The sequence below is a fragment of the Centroberyx gerrardi genome, chromosome 8 (genome assembly GCF_048128805.1).
Source record: "Centroberyx gerrardi isolate f3 chromosome 8, fCenGer3.hap1.cur.20231027, whole genome shotgun sequence".
NCBI classification, from domain to species: domain Eukaryota; kingdom Metazoa; phylum Chordata; class Actinopteri; order Beryciformes; family Berycidae; genus Centroberyx; species Centroberyx gerrardi.
In genome coordinates this window covers 20,709,784-20,737,368 of record NC_136004.1, presented here as the reverse complement: position 1 = coordinate 20,737,368, position 27,585 = coordinate 20,709,784, and the positions used below count along the sequence as shown (strand labels likewise).

Genomic DNA, 27,585 nt, shown 5'->3' with positions numbered 1-27,585 from the left:
GATCAGCGATATTACAATCCAGTCTAAAATGGTCTTGACCAATCAATCCAGTCTAAAATGGTCCCGACCAATCAGAGTAATCAGAGAGCCAAGTTTATCATTCAATATCTCTAAAATATGAAGGATCCAGTCTGTAAAAGTGTTATCATTTTGTCAACCAAGGACGTAATTACCTATAATCCTGCCAGTCGCATGAATGGGAAAACTCTTATGGTCATATGATTGACAGGTGAACAGGAGTGAAAAGTAAAATTGAGAGACTCATGGAGCCAGATCCAGCCTGGGTCTCCTCTTGCCGGTTTTTCTACCTGCAGGCTGCTCATCAATGCAGGTTCTTTCAAGTAGAGTACCGAAGGGGCTGCTTGACACTAAATGGGACAGCAATCATATTGCACATCTTGAAGCAATATTTCATTATGATAGAGCATTTTAAATTTTCAATTAACTTTAAATGGATACCTGTAGTTAATTGTCAATATTAGATTCCCAAAGGTATTTGGAGTAACGTCACTCCCACTTCATTCATAAACCTTAGACCAAAACATCATACTCTTAACATGTAGGCCATACCAAATATAGCAAAAGATTATTTTTTCATTCTGCATGATACTTTTAAGAAGTAGTTCTTAAAACTATCATGCAGATCTGTATCTTAGTTCTAGTATCTTATCTTTTTTCCTTTCCTTACCTTTTACCTGTTACTTACCTTTATCAGTAACAGTAACAGAGTCTGAATAAAATCAAATCTGAAAGAGTCTGAATAAAAGCACTGGTGGCAACAGCAAGTTACAGGGTCATTCAACATAGGTCTGTTACTATTCATGGGGGTATTCAGGTGTGCATGTTAGAAAAAAAAAAAAATTCTACTTCTTCAATCAAACAATGCCATATAGATCTTACACATTCTTGCACATAAACACACACACACCAAATATGGTGGCAAGCTCTCTCTATAAGTTCTATTGATCAAATGATGAAGAGTGAATAGGCAGCACCCTGTGTGACACCCTGGCGATCAGCCAGAGCTGCTGCTGGAACATGTTTAAGAGACATGAGCCGAGCCGTCTGACAGCTGCTGATGTATTATATATTCATGGCCATTCCCTCGCAACTGAATGATGTACAGTACTTCTGTCAAACAACTGAGCAAGAGGACAGGCCATCATACGGAGAGAGAGGAAGAAAGAGATTGAGAATGACCAATTTCGCCAAGTCAAACCAATTGACTACAGTGGAGAAGAGAAACTAGGCAAAGTGAGGAATGAGAAAAGATACTGAAAGACGATATTAGGAATCCAAATGAAAAGTGACCTTTAAGTACAAATAGATTTTGCATTTAGATACTCCAGTAACCTTCCTGTAAGCAGAGAAATCCCACAGAGATAAAGACAGGGGGACGTTCTCTTGGACAGCGGCCACCAAGGTGGAATAAACCAAGGCAACGACAGGAGGTAAATGACAGGTCAAAGGTCAGCGCCAGCAGGAGGAAATGACATCAGCAGGACGTATGAATAAACAGTGGGGGATAATCACACAATACAAGCACTGACCTTGCAATGGATTAGCAGTGGCATAATCTCTCAAATATACAGATGTAGAAAAATGGGAGAGAGGGTGACCTTCCAGAAAGAAAGTTCGTACTTTCAAGTTGCAAGCTCACAAAACGTTTTATCATAAGCAACCTAATACATTAGAACAATAAACAGAGAAAATATCAAATGTTATACATGGAAAACAGAAAAAAATGAATTAATATGAGAGTGTATGGAAACTAGCAGGGTGCTAGTTACAAGCTTGCCATGTGGGAGAATATGGGTGATCAATGCAATATTGTTTTTCATTAGCTGTGCTGATGTTGGTATGACAGCTTTATTTCAAGCGAAGGGAAACATTAATTTGAGTCTTTCAATGTAAAAATTAGTCTGCCAACAAAATTAGATTACAGGGATGAAGTAGAGGTAAAAAGAAAAAGCACAGACTGTATGTACTTGTCAATCTCTCCCTCTAATCACCCTATAGCATGTTTTAGTTATCTTCCAAACTGAAGTGACCTCAACTGGATAAAAAACATATTTATCCACTGCATACAACCCTACCAAGGTTGTCCATCGTGAATAATGAAAAGATTTATTCTTCAAGCCGAAGTTACGTCTCACCGTAACTGCTGCTGAAGGAAAGGTTTTAGACAACATTCAAAAATACTGTGACAACATATGGCTGAGCATGTGTTCTTTCACAATGGATTGGAAAATATTAAAGTTTGCCTATTGTAGCTGTAGAGGAGTGTAGGCAGTTCACACATACAGTGCTGCTGAATAAAACTGTTGCACCGTGATGCACAGGACAGAAACATTTGACACAACACACAGTGCCAGACCCACTGGCAGCGCTTGGGTCTCATGTTAGGGGAAGATATTTTTTTCAGATAAAAGGCAATAGCAGTTTGTGGAATTACGCTTCTTGTCTAACACTATCAATACACAGGCACAACATATCAAGATATAACAGCATTTCACAATAAATCCAAACCATGGCGAGGGAATAAAATCCCCCCCCCCAAGACCATTACAGTGTGGGCAAGCTTAGCACTCGTGCAGAGTGCTGAGGCGTATTGCTGGACGAGTCCTGCAGCACCATCAGCATCACACTATTAGACAGCACCTGCACTCCTTGCCATCTGCATGGCCTCACCGGAGAAATGATTGTGGCATGCTACCATCAGTGTGTCAATTATGGGACAGAAGAGCTGTCTACCCCATTTGTTGTTTGGGCTCTCAGAGTCAGGGTCCTGCAGCTCCTGTCTGGCCAAGGGAGGAACTGAGTACGGCTGGCCTCCTGACAGGGCGCTTGTGTCTGGGCTCCCCTTCAGAAATGACACACAACTCACAAAAAGGGAGCATTTCCTTCCATGTATTCTCTCCATGCCCATTCACTCCTAAAATTCACGAGCCACTGAACGCTGGCCTGTGGAACACCGGGAGCTAGAGTGGTGTCTTTTGTCTGGAGTGCTTTGAATGCAACATGGATGATGCACAGCGCATGATAGAACATGATCAGACTCACACACACACACACAATGCCACCCTCGCCACACGGTGCAGCAGACCGAAAGCCTCCGAAAATCTGGATATGGGGGGAGAGAAAGCGGAGTCGTTGTGACGGGTGTCATGGAATCCCTTACAGCTGACACGTTACTCTATCTATAAGCCCACTGTGTGTCGCTCAAAGCAGACAGCTCCCAGCTGTTTCTGCATCACCAGGAAGGCATGGTGTGCACTGGGCTGGCCAAAAAAAGGTGTAGAGGCTTTCCATGATGCAAAAAAAGCATAAGCTGTCCAGTTGATTTGCAAGTGTCAACCAACACCAAATTTAGCTTGTGGGCTATGCAGTGGATAAAGATGGCCGCCGGATAATCTTGCTGCATCCTCTGCTGAACTCCGCTGACTTTCCCTGGCATGACAGCAGGCCCATCGTAACACCGAGCATGCCTTCTGCATTAGACCTCGATGAACAATCAATGAATCCAAGGAACCGTTCTTGAATTTCCAGATTTTGTACATAGTGAACACTGTCATTTGCTCTGTCTTTAAGCATTGTGCTTCATCAACCGTAGGAGTGAAAAGCCATTAGCCTCCATTTCCCTAATGATCTCGCTCCGCATCATATCTGCAACAATTTATAATTTGGGTTAATTTGGGGTATTGTGGTTGGTGAGATTGGCTGACGTCTGAAGCCTTGTGCAAAATGATGTGTGTAATTTGGCAATAAAGTGGTACAATTCCAAAAAAAGTTGCCACAGTAGCTCGAGCAACTCTTGTTGAGCCCTCTAAATGCAATGCCTTTTCTTCCCAGGAACAAAATTATATCTGCAATCAGGCATATTCACTGTTTTTCTTTTCATAGAGGTTCTATAAAACATTGGTTTTATCCACAGAGCCATCCAAAATTGTCTTAAATCTAAAGCTTCCATTGTGAAGTCCACATTTCTTCTCCATCATATTTCCCTGGCTTCGCTAAGGGGGCGGCCACACATCAGAAAACAAACAGAATTATTGACGGATAGATTTCTGTCTGTTGGGCTGTTTTTTGGAACATCCACTTGGTGGGCGAGGCAGAAGTACAGTAAGGAGAAAACATACCAAGAAGGCTTTGTTCAGCAGCGCTACTTCATAGACAAAAGAAGAAAAAGACTATACAATAGAACACAGAAGTAGTCACAGAAACTGACCTGGAAAACCTACAGGCATCCCAACATTAAACCAGACTTCCTCTGTTTTATCTTTGTTTCCGTAATCCTATGATGATGAGTCATACCATTGTCTCTGTGTTCGCAATTTTTCCCAAAACAAACGTAGGAACGGCTCTAACTGACAAAACGGATGGTGACGAATCTGTCCCTCCAAAAAAAGTTCAACTGTACAGAGGAAAGAGAGGAAAGGGGCAACTCCTGGGCAAACTACAAAACGTATGTCTAGAAGCTTGCCCTTCTAGTGGCAAGCTTAAAAAATAAAGCATTCTTTCAGCCTCATCACTGAATAGAAAATCTCATTTGAAGAGCATGCCCTCCAGCAAGTAAAGCCCCCAGCATTCCAGTAGTAATACATTGCTTACAGAAATAAGCGTTCTTATTCTTCCATTTCTGCTGTGTTGCCATTACATTTTTAATTGGACAAAGAACATTTATTTCAGAAATTTCATTCAGAACAACTCAACAACAACACTAATAACATTTACAACAGTATCTCTCAATTTCCTTCAGTTCAAAGTGTGAAGCTGCTGCAACATCTTTCAGACTGTGCCATTTTTATTAAGGCCTGTCGTGGCGTTTCCTCATCAGCCGCAAAAATGACAAAAATGTCAAAAACATGAATGAAAGATGACAAATCAAAATGAAGTAAGATCTTCCACAACAGTAATCAAAAGCACATAACAGTGGTAATCTTTATCTCACTAAGGATTGTGTGGAAAGAGGTTATTGAAGAGTAAAATGACTCAATTTCCACAACCCATGGTAGAGGAGCACTTAGAGTGACAAATATAAAAATTACTACTTGAATAATTGAGTTTCTATTGTGTCCTAAAAGTCGGTCTGGAATGGAGGTTGTTCAAGAGAATAAAATGTTTGGACTGCTGGAATTAAAAAAATATAATAAAATGATCTTCAATGACTAAAATGTAGTACAGTATGAACTTCTAACAACTGCACACTCAATTATCAGTAAAAAACCATAGACTGTCACAGTTTTTGTTTTTTTGTTCAAGATGCCACTGTACGTTAGATAGACAAAAAGGAGGAGAAGCCAAGAGCAGAAGAAACAAACAAGGAACAGAAACAGTAATGGAAGAACGGGATAAAAAAAAAAAGGAAACAAAAGGCTGCGATAGGAGGGGGCTTTTCCCTAAAGGGCTCTTCCACATATTATCAGAGTGAGCCAAAGCTAACTATAGAGCCCACAGCAGGCTGCTTTTTACTATTAAACACCTTCCCAAACCTGGTCACCAACTCACATCACCACTCCCGTGACCTGGAGGATAGCTCCATTCACGCCTGAGAGAGAGGAGGAGGAGGAGGAGAGAGACAGAGCGAGAGAGCGAGAGAGCGAGAGAGCGAGAGAGCGAGGGAGGAGGATGGAGGCGATGCACAAGAAAATAATAGGAGAGAACCATGAAGAGAAAGGGAAGCCTCTAAGTCATTATGGCAGTAGTGAGCATTTTACACCTGTCCACTGGCTATATATGTGCTACCGGGAGGCAGAGGATATGATGCCGCCTCTGGAGAAATACTTGTCATATCTGAGCACACACACACACACACACACACACACACACACACACACACAAACATTTCCCTCCGTCTTCACATTGGACCTAATAAGAAAAATAAGAAAATGCTATGTCTCACTTCTACAAACAAAAACCTCATAGCCAGCAATAACAGGGTCATCTTCTACACACTTACGCAGCTTGGTGTTATTGAGTCCCACGGGCACACTTAAGGCGTGCTGTTATTAGGAACTACAGGGCTGAGATGAGACAGAGAGAGAGAGAGAGAGAGAGAGAGAGAGAGAGAGAGAGAGAGAGAGAGAGATAGAATAAAGAGACAAGAGAGAAGAACAAATGGACCATTTACATCAAAGCTTCATGAACACACATGGGGCCTATTGTTACTAAAACTATCTCTATCCAGAGCAGAGAGCTTTGTTGTCATCTAGCAGTTCATAGATACATGATTGTCTCCTTTGGCCCCAAGTGTACACACACACACACACACTTACAGTACGTACACACAGACACACCCATCACACACACATTTACATTATGAACGTGCACACACACAGACACACACACACAGTAATCTCCTCATCCTTCCCCTCCACATACTTAAGCCTAAAATAGCAGAGGCTTAAAGCATTTTTTCCAAAAGTTAGGCAAAGTGTCTGTGCTGAAATGTGATAGTGTGAGTGAGGGAAGATATTAGCATGTGCGTATGAGTGTATCTATAGAGTGTGTGTGTGTGTGTGTGTGCGTGTGTGTGTGTGTGTGTGTGTGTGTGTGTGTGTGTAAATGCAAACTGGGCTTGCTTGGGTGTAATCCCTGAAGTAAGGGGGCGTATGTGTGTGTGTGTGTGTGTGTGTGTGTGTGTGAGCAGTAGGATGGTAGACAGCGTAAGCCCTAGCCCTCACAGCTTAAGCCCCCCTCGCTTTTCTCCCCCATAAGGCAAACAGTGGATAGACCACAGGGCTTAGCTGGAGAAAGAGGAGGAGAGGACAATATATGGAAACTAATTCAATTTCAGCCTCTTTGCGCTGCTCCCCAATCTGCAAATACCACCATAGTCTGATGCAAGGAAATGGAAATCTAGACTTATATACTCAGCTACACACTGCGAAGAATCTGTAGATCGGAACCCTATGGAAGTGGACTTTTGCACTCGAGCAGCCGTCATCCAGTTAAATGTCTTCCCTCTGTGGAGGTTCCAGTCCTGCCTCTGTCGAGCGGCTGCTTTCTGAGCTGTTCCGCTCCCACCTTGCCCGTCACCCTCGCCATTTCCCCACATATCATCTAACAAAGTTTCCAAACTTACAAATGGTGGGGAGACTGGCTGTGCTCCTTACGCTCTACAAAAAAAAGACTGTTCTGCAGAGATTCCATGGTCATAATCAAAGGCAAACCTTTCTGGTGCTAGACAGAACATTTTTTCATTACTTTTGTTGCTATATTGACACTTTTGTTATTAGAAGGCTACTGTGTACACTACCAGTCAAAAGTTTGGACACACCTGATTGAATGTACTATGTTTTTCATTATCTTGAAGCTATTTTTGATCTAAATTTGTGTTTCAGACAAATATAAATAGTGAAGTTGATGCCTATGTATGGATTTCTTTCCAAAGCCTTTGCCTTTCCATCAAGGCAAAGGGCGGCTACTTTAAAGAATCAGAAATATAAGATAGTTTTGATTTATTTAACACTTTTTTGGTCACATAATTCCATTTGTGTTATTTCATAGTTTTGATATCTTTACTATTATTCTAAAATGTGAAAAATAGCAAAAACTTTTGACTGGTAGTGTACATGACCTTATTTTATACCTCACACCTTCATTTTAGAATATTTCATTTCCGACTATAAGATAAATGCTAAGGCTCACTTGAAAACAAAGAAAATATGTTTTCTTTCACCCTAACCTGATTTCACTCCTCCCGTTTGCCACCGTTGTTTGGCAGCCATTTTGTATTTGGATTTGGATTAATTCCTATATAGGGGTTACAAGACAGAGCAAATAAAAGCACCTCATACTGCAGCATCCAGGTGGTCTTGCAGTAGTAGTGGAGTCCAGCTCTGAGCTAGGTGTAATGCTGCTTCTTTTCCCTGCGGTGCATTTGCAGAGATAATAACCCACTTTATGAGTCTTTACCCTCACCGTGTCCAGTAGCGCTACGCAACATATGTTATTCTCTCTCTCTCTCTCTCTCTCAGAGACTCCCACTCTGTTTCTAGCTCTGTCTCACTCTCCACCTTCGAGGAGAAAACACACAGCTTAGGAGGCGTTATTCCTGTGTAATATTGCTCCACTGATTTTTAGGGTCATGGTGCGATATGGAGGGGGTCACGGCTATTGGCCCACGGGCTTGGCCTGCTCCGATTCCATTCCTTTGTGCTTAATGGAATTGATGTCAGGAGGATGGCACCTGGCTAATTGTCCTATCAAGGTCTGTTGTGTTGGCTACATTCAACATTCAAGCCTCCAGGGGAACAAAAAATAATTATAAAAAACTCTCCAAGACCAAGGACCGCAGACACTTAAAATCACTGTTCATTAATTTGCTTTTCATTTTCCATACACAGTCATATCAAATGTATTATCCCTGTAAAGTGAAAATAACAATAATGAATATGGCTGCATGGCAGCAATGGCCAAGGTGGACAAAGGCCTGGACTGTATGGGCAAAACTGGCGGACGCTATGGGTGTCACTGGGCAAATTTGTACAGCTTGAGGAAATGCAATATGCTCCAAGTTTCAGGCGTCTAGGTGAAATGTGGTAGGAATGGGCTGAAGTTTCTATGTGACAAAATAGAGACATAGTTACCAACGTATGGCGGAGTTATTGCGCTAAATAGAGGAGAAACCAAAATAATATTAATGACAATAATAAATAGAATTCCAGCAGTTACAATAGGTTAATAGATTTGATTGTGTTTCTATTATTAAATTATTTCTAACTGACCGATACATTGTATTTCTAATTGACCTATTCATTGTTTTAATAGACTGTGCTATTGCTCCATGAATTGTTTCCAACAGATTTAGAGGTTTACAGTTGTTTCTTTTGGTTTCTTAAAATATGGATCATGACCAATTTGTCGGCCCCCACATGACAAGAGAAGCAATATGATTGAAAGTCATATTTGTCATTCGGGTCCTGTGCTGAAATGTGTAAATTACATAAAACATAACAAAAACTGATTCTGCCAAGATGTCACTGAGACTGGAATATAAAACAAGTTTGTCCGGTCTGGACTGGCCTTGCAGCAACCCTTTGTGTAAACTCTACTGTATACACTTCTACATAGAACATTAATAGATCTACCCACGCTATACCGCAACCCCTGAAACTGTACCCTTTCTACCACTCAACATAAACACACACACACACACACACACAGAGTGATACAGACAGACAAAGATTGTCTATTGACTTGCTCCCCTTAGCAGCCAGCATAAATCTGCCATACTGCTCTGCGCATTTTAATCGACTGCTTTTAGAGTTACATTATTTACCTACTGAACGCCAGGCAGAGAGGAGCAAACAAGCTATTACGCTATCTAAGTTTACATCACATTATGTTTCACAGCACTTAGACCGTATGGTGGTGAATAACTGCTTTGTAAACAAACAAGATGGAAGGGAAAGACACACAAACACTCAGAGAGAGAGAGAGAGAAAGAGAGAGAGAGAGATAAACAGACAGAAAGAGAGAGAAAGTGAGACCGAGAGAGACACAGAGAGACAGGGAAAGGTTAATGTATGAGAATAGCTAGTGCAGAAAAGCTATGGCCTTTTACATCGTTACCATACGGTAATGTGGTTTCATCATGCCATATGATAACACAATTACTAAACATCTCACTTTAATTCCCCTCAAATTTCTCTATCACAGCGAACCTAATATTGTGTGATTGTGTACTGAATTCCAGAGGTTAATGTATCAGGAAAGTAAAGCTCTGCATGGCATTTTAATAAGGCACCGCATCAAACCGTCATGGCCTTGCAAAAAACTGATATTCAAGGGGTGGATCTGTACATCAATCTGCCACACGCTGCAGAATAAAGGGATTGAATATTGGCTTAAGGTTAACAGCCAGCAGAATGCCTCCATGGCTTAGAGTTTACCTTAATGGTTTCATTGTATATGGCAGCATAGAAATTACATGTCATTTTCATACTCCTCAAATAGTAAAAAGACAAGTTACTGTGCTGTTTCGGACACTTTCATGCTCAGCTACCTCGGCTTGTAAAAACCACAGAGGAGTGTGTGTATCTAAAACTCCCCAGAGGCAACGGAAACCTGTTAAAGCGCACGCAAGCCCACACACAGGTATGTAAACACGCACGCAATCACACACACACACACACACACACATACACGCAGTGACAGATGCACACTTGCATGCACACACACACACATACATAAACCCATACTTCATTCTTGTGGGTCTGTCCAAGGGGAGGGGCAGGGAAGCCCCATCTATCAACGTTCAACACATTTAGAGTAAACCGCCTCGGATGAAAGAGAGAGCTGAAAGACGAATGGAAAGAGGGATGAGAGGGGAAAAGAGAAGAGGAAAGGGCTTGGTCTGGGAACGGGATGTTGGGTTCACCGAGGGATGGGGAGAGCGAGAGCGAGAGAGACAGACAGAGAGAGAGAGAGAGAGAGAGAAGGGAGCGATATGGTGAGTGTAAAAATGTGAGAGGGGTGGATGGGGGTGAACAAATAAGAGAAAAAGAAAATTGAAAAGAGAGTGGAAACAACAAAAATCACACACACTGTAAGCTCACAGATGGATGGACACAGATGGGCAAAACATCTAAATGCACAAGCTTACTCTCCTTAAACAACAACATAACACAAGGACGCCACTCTGGAAGACGGGTCCATCATTGTCATGATTTTCTCCCCGGTGCTATATTCAGCATCTCTGCTTGGGGTCCTCTAAAAGCAGACCAGATTACTTATCCAAAGCTGCTCCTTTTCTTCCCTGTGATCAGAAAAAAAAAAAAAAAAAAAAACACTCATACACACTCTCCTCCTGCATAGCTCTTTCACTCCATCTTGTATTCACACAGATGTACACAGGAGGCCAGGGATTGACGAGGTGGGGGATCGAGAGAGAGAGAGAGAGAGAGAGAGAGAGAGAGAAAGAGAGAGAGAGGGAGTGAAAGAGGAGAATTACCATACGCAAAGAACAGAGGTCCCAAGGTCTCCCTTTTAGTCTCTGGATAAAGCAGGTGGGCTGCCAGGGACAAGATAAGCTCAGGTAGATACACACATACACACACATACACACACACACGCAGACACAGACACACAAACATTCAAGACACATACAGATGCACATGAATACACAACACACACACACACACACACGTACACAGATGAACAGAGAGCGAAAGTGAGAGTGCGAGGAGATGGAGAGAGAGAGAGAGAGAGAGAGAGAGAGAGAGAGAGAGAGAGAGAGAGAGGTATCACTGTCCATCCAGGTGTGCTGAACATACAGTATGGGCCACTAGCTGTGTATGGGTCGGTCAATGAGGATGACAGTGCTGGCGTAGAGATCTGATTAGGACTGGGAGAGAGGCTTAGAAGGCTTTCTCATCCGGATCAGCTTTCAAACCAATGCTATAGCGGTACTTCTATTCTTCCGCTGAGGAGGTGGGCGAACTGCGACCCCACCATCCTTATGCCAATGGAAATTAGGCACATAGGTGGTCCCGGTCCTTTATTTTGTTACGCCTTGTCCATACTGTGGATAGTTTAAAAGAAGGAGCAATCGTGGCCTCTTGTGACTTTAAAGTAACTGGGTCATTTCAGGCATGGCATCTCGCCAGCTAACTGAACCAAGTAGAAGAGAAAGAGATATTGTTCTCAAGTGTTATTTCCTTTGTTAATTCATTCTTAACATTATCGCAGACTATTTGGATTTACCCCTTTATCTTAAGGGAGTTGGAAAGGCCCGTCTTTCCTTGCTTTGAACTTTGAGGAGAGATAAGTATTTCACTTTGGAGTTCTGTTCGATTTTTGCAAACTCAACCACCGACGCAATCTGTTTCAACAACCCACCATCTCTGAGTCAGACCATCACCAACTTAACTATCAGGAAATCTGAATGTATGAATAATAAATGTGCTGGAAAGGTCTATGGATGTCAGCCATGGAGGCCTTTACAAAGTGGCAGCGTTAAGTGCGTACTCTGTAGATTAGGGGTTCTTAAACAATGGGTCAGGACTTGGGCATGCATGTGGTGGGTCCACATATGAAAAGATGAGTATTATTTAATAAAGTCCAAGGGCAATACTAAATTTACTCCATGTGGGCCCCAGACTATCCTCTAAGTGCCTGAGAATATGAGGTTATACTCCATATACTGTGCTCGCATAACCGTGACTGCACTGCTGTACGGTAAACAATATCTCATAACAGAGGTATCTACATCACATACTGGCAATCACCAAAATGTCAACAAAAGATACAACACATCTTCACTTCTTCAGCTTCTTAAAATCTGTTTTGTAGGGAAAGGCGCAAGTGAAGGGAAATAGGAAAGGGAAATACTGAAATTAGAGAAATTAGGTATGAAATTAGAGCATCAACAAAACACTTCACTATCACAAAACTATAATGAATTTAACTAGTGTAGCCTAACAGTCACAAAAACAAAACAAAACTTGTTACCAGTGTACCCTGTCACCGCAACACCCACAAAGCACAAGTGGAATACCGATAGATAAAAGATGAAATGAAAGACAATATGAAGAGACATACTGGTTTGTCCTATGTAGTATAATTTTGGGCAGCCACACCTCTGGGTTACAGCAAGATGTCTATAATAATACACAGAAAGTGGGATAACTGCACACATTCTTGGAAGAGGCACTTGTGGTTTGTTTTTCTAAAAGGGTAGAATGAGTTTTCAGTTGTTACAACTCTAGCTACCTAGCCCACTAAATTGCACTGACCTTGGTGTAAATACATGAAAAGTTTGAGTCAAGAGTTAATCCTGTTTTGACAGAAGTACGCTCATTACATCAGTTACAGACAATGATGGCTCTGTATAGTTTCTCAGCTTGGAAACTCTACTTCAAGACATAGATGAAATGTCATGTCAGTGCAAGTTGATTACCTTCTCACAACTGTTTAAAGTAAAAAGTACTTGAGGATGCCAGTGACACAACAGCTCTTTCTATTTGTAAGTGTTGTACTTATCTCTCACTGGGAAATAGTGTCTTAAATAGTTGAATGGTAGTAGTTTGAATAGTTTTATTGATATTCAACATTTACTATGAACACAAATACACTGATAATGGGTAATACACCAATGCTAATTTCTGATAATCATGATTTCTGACTGACACAAATAAACCAGAATTTTAGCTTTGACAGTTTGACAGCAAGAATAAAAGGCAAAAGGTTGATGGATTTGTGTTTCTTTGCCTGCTTTGAACTTTGTCAAACACTGTGTCAAAAATCTATGCAACACTGTGCAACAATTCTGTATAGGAACAAAGTAGAGGTGGTAGTGAGGTGGGGGAGATGGGAGGTAAAAAAACTGACTAAGTCTATGTTGATGGTTGGGAATGAAACAGAGTTGAAATATTGAAACCATTTACTTTCCCCACAGCCGCCAAAGGTTCCCGTTCCTTCAGCTGAGTCTCCATACATTTCCACGTCTGTCAGTCTCCTCTCATTCCTTTGTTCGCTCTCATCTCTTTGTTTTGTTCTCTTTTCAGAGTAAGAGTGCTTTCGCAGGTTCTGTTCTTCAATTTTCTGCCTCCATAGAATTCTTAATCTTGGTGCGTGGGTGTATATTATAGTGTTGGTGTATATGTGTGTGTGTGTGTGTGTGTGTGTGTGTGTGTGTGTGTGTGTATGTTTCTGTGAGGCCGTCAGGAAAAAAAGAGAAAGATTTCAGGAAAAGGTAAGAAAAGAGAATGTGTACACAGGTTAGATAGAATACAGAAAACAGTGTGTGGAATGACAGAGAGAGCAAATCTGGGCAGATTGCTTTGCTGTAGAGGGCTAATAATAACTTCAGTAGGACCACTGGGCATCATCTATCACTATTCTCAAGTGTGAAAAATGATGAAAGGTGTTGAAGTGCAAGGTAAAAACTAATGAAACTATATGAAACATGCAAGCCAAATATTTTACATGACTGTATATTGCTTTAATTACAGCCGAAATGTTATTTGAGCTAATTTGTTAGCGTGCTGTTTGATGAATGAGGCTCAGAGAGAAAAGGTTAGGTAGATGTTTTGTTGAAAAGCACTAATGGGGCTTTCAGTAGGATCATTATGCCAAAAAAGCTCTGCCCCTTGCTTTTTCCTTTTGTGTCTTCTACCTCACAAAATAATCTCAAAAACCATCTGCACCCGAGTAAAATTACATGTTGCCTAGCGCTCTCGCTCTCTCATCCAAGTCCGTCTGTCTGTTTCCCCCTGTCTGTCCTCAAAGCTCCTATAAAAATCACACAGGAAGAGAAAGCCGGGGGAAAAACAGAACACTCAAACGTAAGAGGCTTGTGGACATCTCAAATGCACTCAGAGAGGCCATTAATAAAAATAATTAGCACAGGAGATGGGCGGAAAAATACGGGGGCCAGCTTGGCAGATGTAAAATCTCATTTCTGTTATTCAATTTATCAGAGACCGAAGCAGGAAATCCACCAATCATTCTGTTAGAGCGCGGAGCTCCCACAACAAGCATCTCTATCATGGAAGGACATAAACACACACACACACACATCCACGGACACACACATACACACCCCATCATCATCCAGCGAGGGCCAGAGGGGTCATTAGTGAAGGAAGAAGATCAGATATCACCAATTCATCTTGGTCAAAACGGTCAGAGAGAGAGAGGGATATGTGGGGGGCGGTGCTGCGCATTCCTGGTTTAATGTACTATTGTGATCTTGGAGTCATTAATCAAACACCACAGTTCAGTTGCAGTGAACGCACACACACACACACACACACAACGTAACATCATACACACACACACAGTAAAAGGGAGAGGTTAGGTGATTATTGCCACTGTAACTCATAGAGGGTGGCAGCAAATGGCAACTCATGTATTTACACATTCACCTGCACACACAAACAGCACAAAGAAATAAGATAAAGGGTTTTTTGTGCATCTACACACACACACACACACACACACACACACACAAATGAAATTCAAACACACAAACAGGCACACAGGCTTAGACACAAACAGAATCACATAATTCATGCACGTAACTGTGTCTGCAGCATTTTACTGTATAGTCAGCATAGCATTCCCGATGCTTCAGTGCAAAAGGTACACCAACTGTGTATTGTACTGTAGCTTATACATGACTCAAATATACGGCAAAGGATACGGCAGAATGAAATGAGGCAGAGGAGCAAGGCAGAGTAAACAAGTTCAAAGGGAGAGGACGCTAGAGGGAAATAAAGGCTGCCTGCCTGTACGCTGGGGGAGAAATGCCATGTATGTCGACTGTCAGGCGATACAAATACATCCAATTACAAATTCACAACATACATCTAAAACAATATTTCCACTGAGGTGACAATAATTCACTTCAGTAGAATTATCACTTCTTCAAACATATGAATTTCACAAACAGTCAACCAGCACAATCGTCTTCTTCCAGTAGCCATAGAGATGCCACTCACTTACTTCAATTTTGAAATTTTCCACCCAAAAGTTAGACTTTCTAACTACGAGCGTATGAACTACACTGATAAGATCCAGCTAACATTATTTTGTTCCGTGTCAAACTTTTCAATAATATTTTTTACTGTTTGGAAATCTCAATAAGGGGGAGCCATAACATGAAATGACTTCTGAGTAATGGTCGTAACTGTGGGTTACCAGGGAAATTAATGTTGGAGGCTGACTGTAACAAAGGAACAGTGATTGAAAGTACCATACCGTGGTCTGTGATTTTACAAGACACCAGATAGAGCTCCTTTAGACTTCTTCCCTCCTTGGCAATGATCTCCACACACCTGCAGAGAGAGAGAGAGAGAGAGAGAAAGTGCAAGAGAGAGAGATGGAGAGAGAGAGAGAGAGAGAGAGAGAGAGAGAGAGAGAGCAGATGTTTAAAGTGTTACCTGAGGCCTTTGTGTGTAATGCATTTCACTGTTTGGTTAAAGGCAATTTTGATCCATCTCAAAAACACTGATATGAATGCACACACACACACACACAGTCACACAGTCACTCTGTCTCTCTCTCTCTCTCTCTCTCTCTCTCAAACACACACACTAACGCACGCGGGACTATTCCCCAGTAAAGGTTAAACAGTACAGCTGCAGGGTCATAACTGTTCAGATATTCTGCCTCTACTTCTCTTAACGCTTACACACATTAATAATTAAACACCTGATCTGATTAAAGAGGCCTGCATTAACGCAGCGGGAGAGAGTGTGTGTGCGTGTGTGTGTGTGCATATAGTAAGCTTGCTTACTTCAAAGAGGACAATCTGCATTCAGCCCAGCGCTTGGGCCCACAGGCCCAGAGAGAGAGAGAGAGAGAGAGAGAGAGAGAGAGAGAGAAAGAGAGAGAGAGTGTGTGTAGAGTGTGTATACACAAGGGAGGGCCAGGGGGGAGATCAGAGTATCTGTATCAAATGATTCCCTTTAAATGCCTCTAATGAGTGGAGTGTGTGCAACAACTAGATTTTGATCAACGCATTTGACCCATTAACCTTCAGGAAAAAATTTTTGATCTTTATGCTGGTGTTCTATTATGAATATTGTATGAGACACACACACAAATACACACACACACACACACACACACGGCTCTCACGTGTATTAAAAGCGGAGGAAAAAAACCCTGTGATGTTTAGCTGTCTTCTATCGTTGAGCTTTACCTGTGTCAAGTGAAGACGGGAACAAGATTGCGGTGTTTGTTCTTGTGCTATCTAAGAATGTGCAGCGCGCTCGTGCACTTTCTGACAATATGATTGACAACAAAGCTTTATTCTGAAATGCATTGTTCATATCTCTGACTTATATCAACATAGGGTGTGCATGATGTGTGAGGACTTCTTCGGAGAATTTGGGGTTTTTCTTTTTCATGTTGTTTACGCTGCATCCTCACAACAGGAGTGAAAATAGAATGTAGATCTACAGGGAATTCAATACAGTGAAATTTCCTCACGCGCTGGAACAAATCAGGTCGTGTAGGCTCATGTTTGTTTTATCCCCCTGCATTTCTCCAGGATTCGTTCAAGGTAACACACACGCATCCATGCACACCCACATGAACGCACGCACACGCACGCGCACACGCACGCACGCACAAGAATAAGAATATTTACGGATGTCACTCGATGTGTGACATGTCACACCGTAGGATCAGAGGAGGGGGAAAAAAAAATGCTGGAGAGAGAAAGTTAAAATGTGTGTCATGTTTCTAAATTCCAATCCTTATTCCAGCGCTGAGTGAAGCCAAAGCCGTTAAAATTCGCACTAGCCCATCTGCTTTAGTTCACTGGGCCGCATCCTCATATTTCACCTTTTCTATTGCATTTCGGTCGCTGTGGTCCTGCAGGCCTCTCAGAGCTATCTGTCTCTCCTTTCCCCTACTTTTCCATTCTCTCTCGCCGCCTCTCCATGCATATTCCCCTCTTTCTCCCTGCCTCCCCCTCCATCCTGCCCTCCATCCCTTCTTCCACACAGCACTTGCTCTGCATCCCAGGCACAAAAAATCATTCCAAATGATTAAAATTACTCCTTCCCTCTCTCTCTGTGGCCTACTCTAAAAAGTAAAAATAAGTGGGTTAAGGTCCACTCTAAGAAGAAGAGAGAGACCTGTTGCGACTGGTCATTTCTGACGCAACCGTGTCCAGTGGGCAGCCTGAGATTAGATTCAGTTAAGCCGGCAGGATCAGAATATCCCGCTGTGTGTCTCGGGGCTACAGCATTAGTGCTGCTAACGAATGAATGCGCTGGGAAGAGTCAGCGAGGAAAACAGATAAAAAGGATGGAGCGATGCAGGGATGCAGCGATGAAGGCCGAGGCGGGATGCTTCCTCTGGGAGCTTGTTACACTGTGCCCAGGTCCCCAGGGTCGGAGCAAAAGCAATTAGAATCAACATCAAGGAACGAGGGAGGGAGGGGAGAGGGAGAGCGAGTACAGGAGGAAACGGAGGGAGTGGGAATGGCTATACAGTAGCTAGGGTTTAACAGAGAGAGAGAGGGCGGCTACATCGTGGGAGATCGATGGAGCTAAGAAGAACAGGGAGAAAAAAGAAGAGGGGACGAGGAGGATGATGAGTGAGGTGAAAAGGGAGGATAGGAGGGGAGTGAGGACAGAGCGGAGGAGACGAGGGAGGACAGAGCGGAGGTGAGGGATGTGATGGGTAAGGCATGGTTCGTGCCACATGAAAGGCCTTCCCCCGCCCCGTATCGCGAAGCAACAAGCACCCCGCACCTCCGCCCCGCACGGCTCAGCTGACATGAATTAGTGATCCACTCGCTTTCAATAATGTAGAGCGCCTGTGACAAAAGGCCCGGCTGGACATGCTGCACATACTGAGCGTTTAGAGCGAGGGGGATGCTACAGGAGCGCACGACGGGAAGGGAACATTAGGATGCAGAGCAGAGAGCAAGTCCGCGGCGTGGCAATCTGGTCGAGCTGGAGAAGCTGCTGCTGCTGCTGCTGCTGCTGCTGGAAACGGGAGGGGTGGATGGTGAAAGAGAGGAAGGAGGGAGGATGAGGTGGAGCATAAGGAGACAGAGGAGAAGGATGAAGAGGAGAAAGAAGGATACAGAGGACGGTGAGGAACAGAAGGATGGAGATGGAGAAGATGAGGAGGAGGCAGGAGAAAATGGGTGGAGGATGAGGAGAGGAGGATGTAGCTGCTGCTGATGTCAGTGGTGATGATAGAGGAGGATGATGAGGACGAGGAAGACAAAAAAGAGAGAAGAGGAAGAGGTAGAAAGAGGGAAATGATGGTAAAGTGTGAGAAGATGGGGAAACAGTGAAGGAAGAAGTTGTCATGGTGAACAGGAGGCGGAGGAGGAGTGGAGACAAGGGATAAGGGGAGGAGGGGAGGAAGCAGGCAGTATAGGGCGATAAGAACGAAGGGTAAGTTGAGGGAGAGGATAATGAGGATGATGAGAAGCAATGACAGAAAAATGAGCAAGAGGATGGAGTGGGAGAAGATGGGGAGTAGATGATGATGATGATGGGAGGATAAGGGAGACAGATGGCGGGGAAGTTGTCTCTGCTGCCCTGATGAAGAGGGAAGGAAGGAATGAGGAAGGTCTTCAGGATGTTATTGATGCATAAAACAGTCCGGCGAAGGCATTTTGTTATAGTTATGTAGCTCGCCAATATACAGCTCAAGGCCACTTTTTCCAATAAAATGGCAATAAAACTGTTTCCATGACAACTAAAGGCACTGCATGTTTAAGCGATTATTGTAACCGGCAGGCAGGAGAGAGGAACAAGGGAGCGAGCCTCATCGGGGGTCAGTGTGTGTTTGGCTCGCTGTCACCGTGCTGTCAGCACAAACAGCTAGAGGTAAACAGTAAACCTGTCACTTCTCTTTCCATCTCATTCTTACAGTCACACACACAAACAAAATCAAACTTTGGTCCTCGGCGCACACAGTATTTCGGGGGAATTTCGCTTTCTCACACATGCAAAATCATACACACATGCACTCGCTGTCTATATAAAATGACTGAATGATGAACTTTAGCACCCTGAGCACTGGACCTTGAGGATCTCACTAAGCCCTAAACCATCTTAAAATTTTTGCTATGGCCAGCCAACTGATGCTGTTTGCCAAGCAGTTTAGCCTTGGTTCAACTGTAACAGTTAGTATAAGTGAAGAAGGGGCTGAATCATTCTAAAAAAAAATAAAAATAAAAAAAAAAGAGTTGGTCTTTACTGATATAAAATGTTTTCTGGCTGAAATGGATGGACGCTTTGTTTAGTTAACATTATGTGGAGTATTCCCAAAATTAATTAATAATGTATTAATCTCTCCCAAACACCTGAAATAGCCAGGTGGAGCTATATATTTTCATATTATCATGAGAAAAACATTATTTATTTGTGTTGTTTATACTTAATTGTTTTTCTCTTGGAGTTTTCAGGAATGAAACTCAATCATGTTACTTTGAAACCATGGGAGCGACATAACAGCTAATTTATCTTGCTGATTAATGAAGCATTTTCCAGGGACTTCACATTTAAATGAGACCCAACAATATGACAAAGAGAATCTTGTAGATTAAAGTGGAATGCATTGATTGAGGGGACTAAAACGTTTTTTAAGCAACGAGTGATTCCATTTTTTATTTACTGGAGTTAAAATTTGCCCATAAACCATATTTGCTAAACATCTGCTTGTATAGTTAATAACATTAGCCAGCAATATTAGCTCATTGGATATTCTATCAGTGTTTAAACTACTGAGGCCTTGCTGATTTCATTTGTGTTAATCTCTATATAGTAGATGGCTTTGTCAGTGAAAAGAAAACCGGTCTCTGAAAAAGATGCAAATCATGCTGCTTTTGAAAAGCCCAGCTTATTTGTTATTCACATTGAGGAGCATCAGTATAAAGAATGTTTCTTTATACCGGTAACTGTGAGGAGCTACAGTCAATCTTTTGAACTAGGGATGTTTTTCTACAAAATAAGGGAAATGGTAGAAGAGAATTAATGCATAGCAGCAGTATTCCAGTAAATCAAATCATGTCTGAAAACAAGTATTAAAAACCAGACAATACACTTTCAAGTCAAGGCCAAGGTAGCAAGTTCAGCCTCACCTTCATCTTTACAGTGTGAAACTCTCTAGTGAGTCACCAACTTCTTGGCCATTCAGTGTACAGACAGCTATCAAAGCACTTCTCGAAAATGACTCTCTGTATGTCTACTATATATGGCCACTTTGATAGCCTTGGCCAGCGTGTGAAAACACGAAGAAAGAAAAAAAACAGAGGATTAGCTCAGACTGGGACTCATCAACCAACCAACAAAATACTGCTTTTATCAGAGCTCTATACTTGTAGCTCCCCTCACAGGACCACTAGCCTTTGATTGTGTTTTGTGTGTGTGTGTGTGTGTGTGTGTGTGTGTGTCTGTGTCTGTGTGTGTGTGTGTGTGTGTGTGTTGCACAACCAGAGGTCAAGCCTCGACAAAGCCCAGTGATCAGTCCTTGATCCCAGCTCACTCTCTGATCAAACTCAATATCTCTGCTAGGAACCTTTTTCTGATGGTCATACATTACAGATTCCATGAATTACTAATGGTAATTAGTAATTTATACAATTCATGTCAATTGAATAATTTCTATAGTTCTCTATTCATTCAGTCCTTTTTGACTGGCATCTGGTTGATAAAAAATTAAGTAAAAGTGAAAAATTAATTAAAACTATATTGTTTTTAGTATTACATCTGCTGTTTGCATCCATCCATTGAAAGTGATCCAGTAATAAATTCATCATCGCATAATCTTTGTCCTTAAACATCTTGTTCCTTACCACAATGCATCAACGACTATTTCGCATTGGTCCAACACGTCACCACTGATGTGAAAACTTGTAAATTTCTGTCATAAAAAGGGATCCCTAGTAAAACGCTGTCTGTGGGAACCGCAGCAGTGGAACATGGGGGGACTTCCAAACATACAAGTCCAGCCTCCTAATGGAAACATGTCTAGTCATGGATTTTACTGGCTATATACATGGCAGCAACTCTACAGCAAGGCTCAACAAAGAGATGTAGGACGAAGGAGAGAGGGAGAAAGAACCATGTGAGTATGTGTTGTGTGTGTGTGTGTGTGTGTGTGCGTGTGCATCTTAGTGTGTGTTGTTTGTGCTTGCGTGCCTGCCTCTGTCTGTCTGAGTGCGTGCGTGCGTTTCTCAGAAGTGGAGCTAATCTTCTTTTTTGCAGCACAGCCAGAGGTATCCAAGCAGACAGGCAGCAAGAGGAAGAATAGTAACAATACTTGAGAGAAACAGAGGTCCACATTTATCACAAAGACTGCAGACAGTCATCCAGCCAAAAGACATGTGTAGCGCTTCTCTTTAGCTAGCCAATCACAATGGAGCAGGAACAAAGACGGTGCTGAGAGAATGGCTGTAGGTAGGTACAGTAGCGCGGTGCCGACCAACATAAGGACTCATCTCATCCCACCCCCCCCTCATACGGCCCGCAATTACACGGCTGTCTAGCCACACAAAAGGAGCAGGGAAATAGAAATGGATGATTTTCGAGAGAAGAGGGCGAAAAAGAAAGAAAGTAAGCATGAAATGTATAAAGAAAAGCGGTTGAAGGTCTAGGGAGAGGTTGAAAACATAAAAGGAGGAGGAGGAGGCAGCGGTGGTGACAGACGAGGCTTCAGGGTTCCACGGCTGTCTTTAGACTTAATGAAATGGAGGGGCGGAGCAGCGGAGGGGAGGAGAGCAGGGGAAGAGAGGGGTTTATACTTATGAGGAAAACGCTCTTGCAAAATGATTCTTGCTGTAAATTTTCTTTATACTGCCCGTAAATCCATACACGAGTCGAAAGGAGCGGAGGTTCAGCTTCCACAGGCGACGTGCAACACTGAGTTTCTGGAATTCTCTAGACAAAAAAAAAAACTTTAAGACTTTCTTTTCATTGGGCTAATATAAACGGACATAAAAATATCCAATACCCCAAAGGAGCCCTTCGATAAGCAACTATTCTCCATACTGAGGAAAGGCAACAATTTTCAAATGGAGTGATGCAGGTTTTATCGAAAGACAGTGAAAAGAGCTATGTTCATTGCTTTGGAAAATCTCTAAACCCCTGACAATACATGTGGCCGTGGAGTACTTTTCTGTTGTGCTAATAAAAGGTATGAGGTATAATTAAAATTGTGCCTTCAAACAAACATCAGTTCAGCTCATTCAGTATTGGTGCTCATTTTCCTCCCTTCAGAAGAAGTCATTTGCTGCCATTCATTCTTGTACAATATGAAAAACAACTTCCACGGACTTGAAAATTGCCTTAGCTAGATAATCAATCACAGTAAACATGAAGCCTTAATTTGGTTTTGTCAAAGTTTCTGTTTAATCGTCATTTCATTCTGCCCATGATGAGTGTTTTCATATCAATGCGTGCATTACGTTACGCTCTGTTTACTGTCAATCACCTGACACCCACAGGAAGAAATGGAAGTGTCCGCCAGGAAATAATCCCTCAAGAATGTGCTGGCGTTAGAAAACCTTATTTTCACATCCATGTCTTTTTATTTAGGGGGTCTTTGTTAGCTGGGACAGCAGTTCATCGTAAACGAGGAAAATATGTATTAAAAAGGAGGAAAAAATGAAGCCATGGAAATTTAAAAAAAAAAAAAACCTAATTACATCCAGCATGCATTGCAAAAAGATTGGGGGAAATGTAAACTAGGTGTAGACAGTAGTAAATGGGCTATAACTCAAAATGACACTGGTATTCTCCCTTAATAAAGATGTTATTAAGAAAAACAACCAGACCACAGAGAAAATCAGATAAACTAAAAAAAAAAGACCTCTGAGAAAGAGAGAATAAAAAAAAAAAAAATGCCTCCATTCACTGGCTCCTTAAATGAAGCCTTGACAGGGAGAGCTGAAATTCATATATCTCTTTTTACGATAGAACATGTTATAATAAAATATTACTGATCCACTGGCCATGGCTATAGCATACAGTATCTATCCCTATCTGTATAGCGGGTGTGTGTCTGCATGTGTGTGTGTGTGCATGCGTGTGCGTGTGTGTATATGCGTACCTTCCAGCCGTCTGAAACAGGGTCTGCTGCAGCAATTAGGGCCTGGATGATTTCCCAGGCTAGCCTGCAGTACCCACCGCTCAAATGAGAATCACATTCCTATTGTGTTCCACCACCGTTAATCATGTTTTCAAACGGCTCTGCTAAACGGCAGGCCATTCCAGCGGCTTGTCATCGGCCCGCTCAAAAATGTGCCGATGGGGTCATAACTGGAGCCATAAATGCCCATCATCCTCAGCTTTCCTGTCCAACCTGCGCCTTTTGTTTGTCTGGGAAAGAAGAGGCAAGCCCTGAATGAATACACTCTGCTGGCCAACACAGCTATGGAAAGCACAACCACTGAGAACCCGTATGAGTGCCGCTGTCTCATCTCATCCTCAGTGAAGGTTGAGCTCTTCAAATGCTAGAAGCATTTTCTCCTGCTGGAAGCACACAGTGATTGCAGGGTAAAATCCCTCTAGCATTTCACTGAGTTGCAACAGCTCCAATTTGGGGAAACAGCAAGAGTCCTGTTGTGAGCCAATGGTCATTTAACAGCTCTGGTGGTATACCTTTATAATAAACAAGAACTCAAAGGAGAAATATGGATATAAACGGACCTGTAAACTCGTGGCTTTATTAAGTACAATATCAGAAAACAACTTCACCATTTACAAAAACAAGTGTCAGTCACAAAACAGTCAATTTGTCCATCAAAAAACAGAGGGAAAAGCCAACAAAGCACTTTGCGAGGTTAAGTGGCAGTTATTCACTTGAAGCTCATCCAAATGGACAGCCCGTTGCCTTGCCAACGCTGACAGGCCTTCGTGATGCACATGCACAAACAGCATTCTGAGGCAGCTTCTCGGTTGCCAGCGGAAACCAAACTGGCTTGACGTCGCTCGCACAACATGGATCTCTGATAACTCTTCACTCTCCCTCTCGGGTTCTCTCTCCCCAAACCCTCTCCGGTCCCGTGTAAGCCGTTTCCCAGAGGACATGCAGGCCAGATACTCGTCTGTAAATGAACAGTGGGGTTCTGTGAAGCGACGCCATGCCCCTATCCGCCTCCGCTGTCAGCCCGCTGCAGCCATAACACAACAACATAACTCAGGAGAAGATGAGCACTGCCCCGTGGCAGATGGTGATAAGACTTACAGCCTCTGGCCTGAGTTGACACAGCAGTGTGTGTGTGTGTGTGTGTGTGTGTGTGTGTGTGTGCAAGAAAAAAAACTTAGTGGATCTCTGCCCATGTGAGACGGACAGTTAGTCTAGAGATGGTTGCCCATGATAGATGGTCACTGTAGGGAATAAAGCACCACAGTTATATATGTCTGCTTTCTTGCTGCCTCTCTTGTGTCTGAAAGTTGCAGTCAGGCGGGCCAAGATAAGAATTCTGTGTATAACTCCTAAACTGCAAAGCTATATATATACATTTGATGATGGCGTCCACTATTTGAACTAGTCTGAGCTACTGTTGACGTATGTTGCAGGACACAAACACGTTTCAAATCGTTTTCCAAGCAAAAAAAACCCTAAGTATTCAACTAAGCCGGCATTTTTAAAAGTCCATAATGGGACACATTGTAAAATTTCAGAGAGATTAAAATACAGAAGCTGAAAATTTTATACTGGCCAATTCTAATTTTGTTTGAAGCTCTTTGCTGTGTATGTTATAGCATTGCCATTAGCCTTTTACAAGTCACTCTAATGGCACGTCATATGGACTGGGGAAAAAATGTAGACTATGAGGTTTGTAGACTAAAAAACAGAGTGAATATTGCTGTCCTGAGAAAAAACATTTTGAAAACACGCCCTTCCACATCGGTTTCACTGCGGGAGGAAAAATAAAAAACATCACTGAAATAGGCTGCTATTTTTCCGAGGTCTTGCCTAAAACTGTACTATAGGGGATCACTATGATTAAATGTCATTTCTCCAGACCAGATAATATAACCAATAACTATCAGCTAATAACAGAACCGTGGTTCAGGCAGTAAAGAAAGCAGCCGGTCTGACTGTGATAAATTGTGGAGAGCATGCCCCTCAGGGCTGAATATCGTAACTCTTCTGCTCTGTGTCCACATGCAGAGAGAGGTGAACTATCACGATGTTTACCAATAGGCCTGACACAGTAGCACACAGTAACACACAGTGCACACCCTCCGCCCACTCATCCATGGCTAATTGCTCCACACTTTGATTACCACCATCTATTTTAATGAGAGCTTACCAGCGCATTCTCTCTTGCTCGCTTTCTCTGTCAAACACACGCCCAAATACAGTACACACATGCACAAGTGCACACACACGCACAAACACACACACACGCACACACACACACACGCACATTAGAGCAGAGAACAATACTGTGCATGTTCGTCTCGGTGGCAGGAAATTGGAGGGTGTTCATTAGACTAATGGATATGAAGAGGAAGGGAGAAGGGGGGAGGGAGGGAAGGAGGGAGGGCCATCGAAATATACCACAACAAATTCTGTAGGATGGCCCAACAAGTCATATTGCGGGGTGTAATTTCCCTGGTACTATGATAAAGTGGGGGATACTTCAATTACACAGGCTGGCTTTAATTACGCTGAATTTGCCTCGTACGTCGGCGCCCGTTGAGAACGAATGAGCTGCTGGGTTCTGGGTGCTACAGCCCCTCGCTGCCGCTGCAGCCCAGACAGATGGATTCGGCTTCATTAAAATCACTGGTTCACCAGCACACACACCAGGACCGCGCTCCTGATCAATGGACTCACGCTGTTCAAAAAGACTCAGGGAGAGCAGAGGCAGTAGATGTAGAACTGGAAAGAGTCACTGATCGAATGCTGAAAACGTGTGCTTTCCTGCGCCGCTTCATCCCCCTTTCCACTCTTCTCCATTTTCCTTTTACTTTCCTTTGCACTCACTTGGAAAAAAAAAGAAGCAGAATGTTGTACTTTCTGTCACTGGGGCTGTACCTTTTTCTCAAAAGGTACAATGTTTTATGTTTTCCACTGAGAGTGAAATGATCACTGCTTCTGACATGAGTAGGCTACGTTAGGACAGCCCTTGGCTAACAGTGTATTTCACAGAAAAACACGTTGACAGAAGGCACAGAAAGGGAAAGAGAGAGAGAGAGAAAGGGACTGAGAGAACACAAAAAAAGGGGAAGAGAAAAGAGAAGGAGTTTGAGAGGAAAGAGGGTGCATTAGACGAGAAAGGATAGAGCGAGAGACAACCTCAGTACGACCACAACTATGCCAGATCACAGCGTCACACTCTGTCTCATCATTTTACGAGACGTTAGGTCTTCCATGAAACTAGTTCAACATGTCTACTCCAACCATCATCAATACCACACACACACACACACACACACACACACACACACACACACACACAGCACTTATGTTGGAAAACGTAGTTCCAGGAAAACAGAGCTCCAAATAATACCAGGATGAGGTCACGGCACTGCGCCAGTGAGTCAACTTGAAAATGTGAAAATGTGTGTAGCTTAGAGGCCTGAATATCAAGTCTTTGTCTGTCTTTGAGGGTTTTTCTTCCAACCTCAATCAAAATGTTCTTCCATCTGTAAAGATTGACTGGACCTGGAGCTGATCCTCACTCTAACACCAATGACACTCCACTCTTGACCTCTGACCAGGTGTCTCGCGACCCTACACTGATGTGGCCACGACCACTGCCTGTTTACAGTTAGGGTCACTGTCTCCATAGCAACACCTGCAAGAGTAGTGTTATTACACTGTGTTGCTTTATCAGCAACCAAAAATAGAGAGCTTTAAGAATTCAGTAAACAGGCAACTTCTGAGAAGCCATTATTACAGAAAACGGAAAGATGGATTGAGCATTTCTGTAAAATGGAACCAAACAGTATATAGTGCTGCTACAGCGACCGTGATTAATGCCAATAGTCCGAGCCAATGTCTTTTGCTAGCCAACATCACCTCCACCTACTGGATATCATCACTGTATACTCCCGTTTGATTTACAGCACTAAATGCTGTCCTATTCCCTTGGTGGTGTTATCATAATATTACAGCATCACACCTCGCGAGGTATTA

General features: G+C 42.7%; 1 protein-coding gene across 1 annotated transcript in view; it reads right to left on the bottom strand.

Moving 5' to 3' along the window:
- fbxl17 (F-box and leucine-rich repeat protein 17) overlaps positions 1-27,585 on the bottom strand; it is a 212,169-nt gene that overhangs the window by 47,561 nt on the left and 137,023 nt on the right. Inside the window, exon 9 of the mRNA XM_071894810.2 lies at positions 15,709-15,785. Coding sequence (XP_071750911.1) covers positions 15,709-15,785 — 77 coding nt within the window. The remainder of the gene's footprint in view (positions 1-15,708; positions 15,786-27,585) is intronic.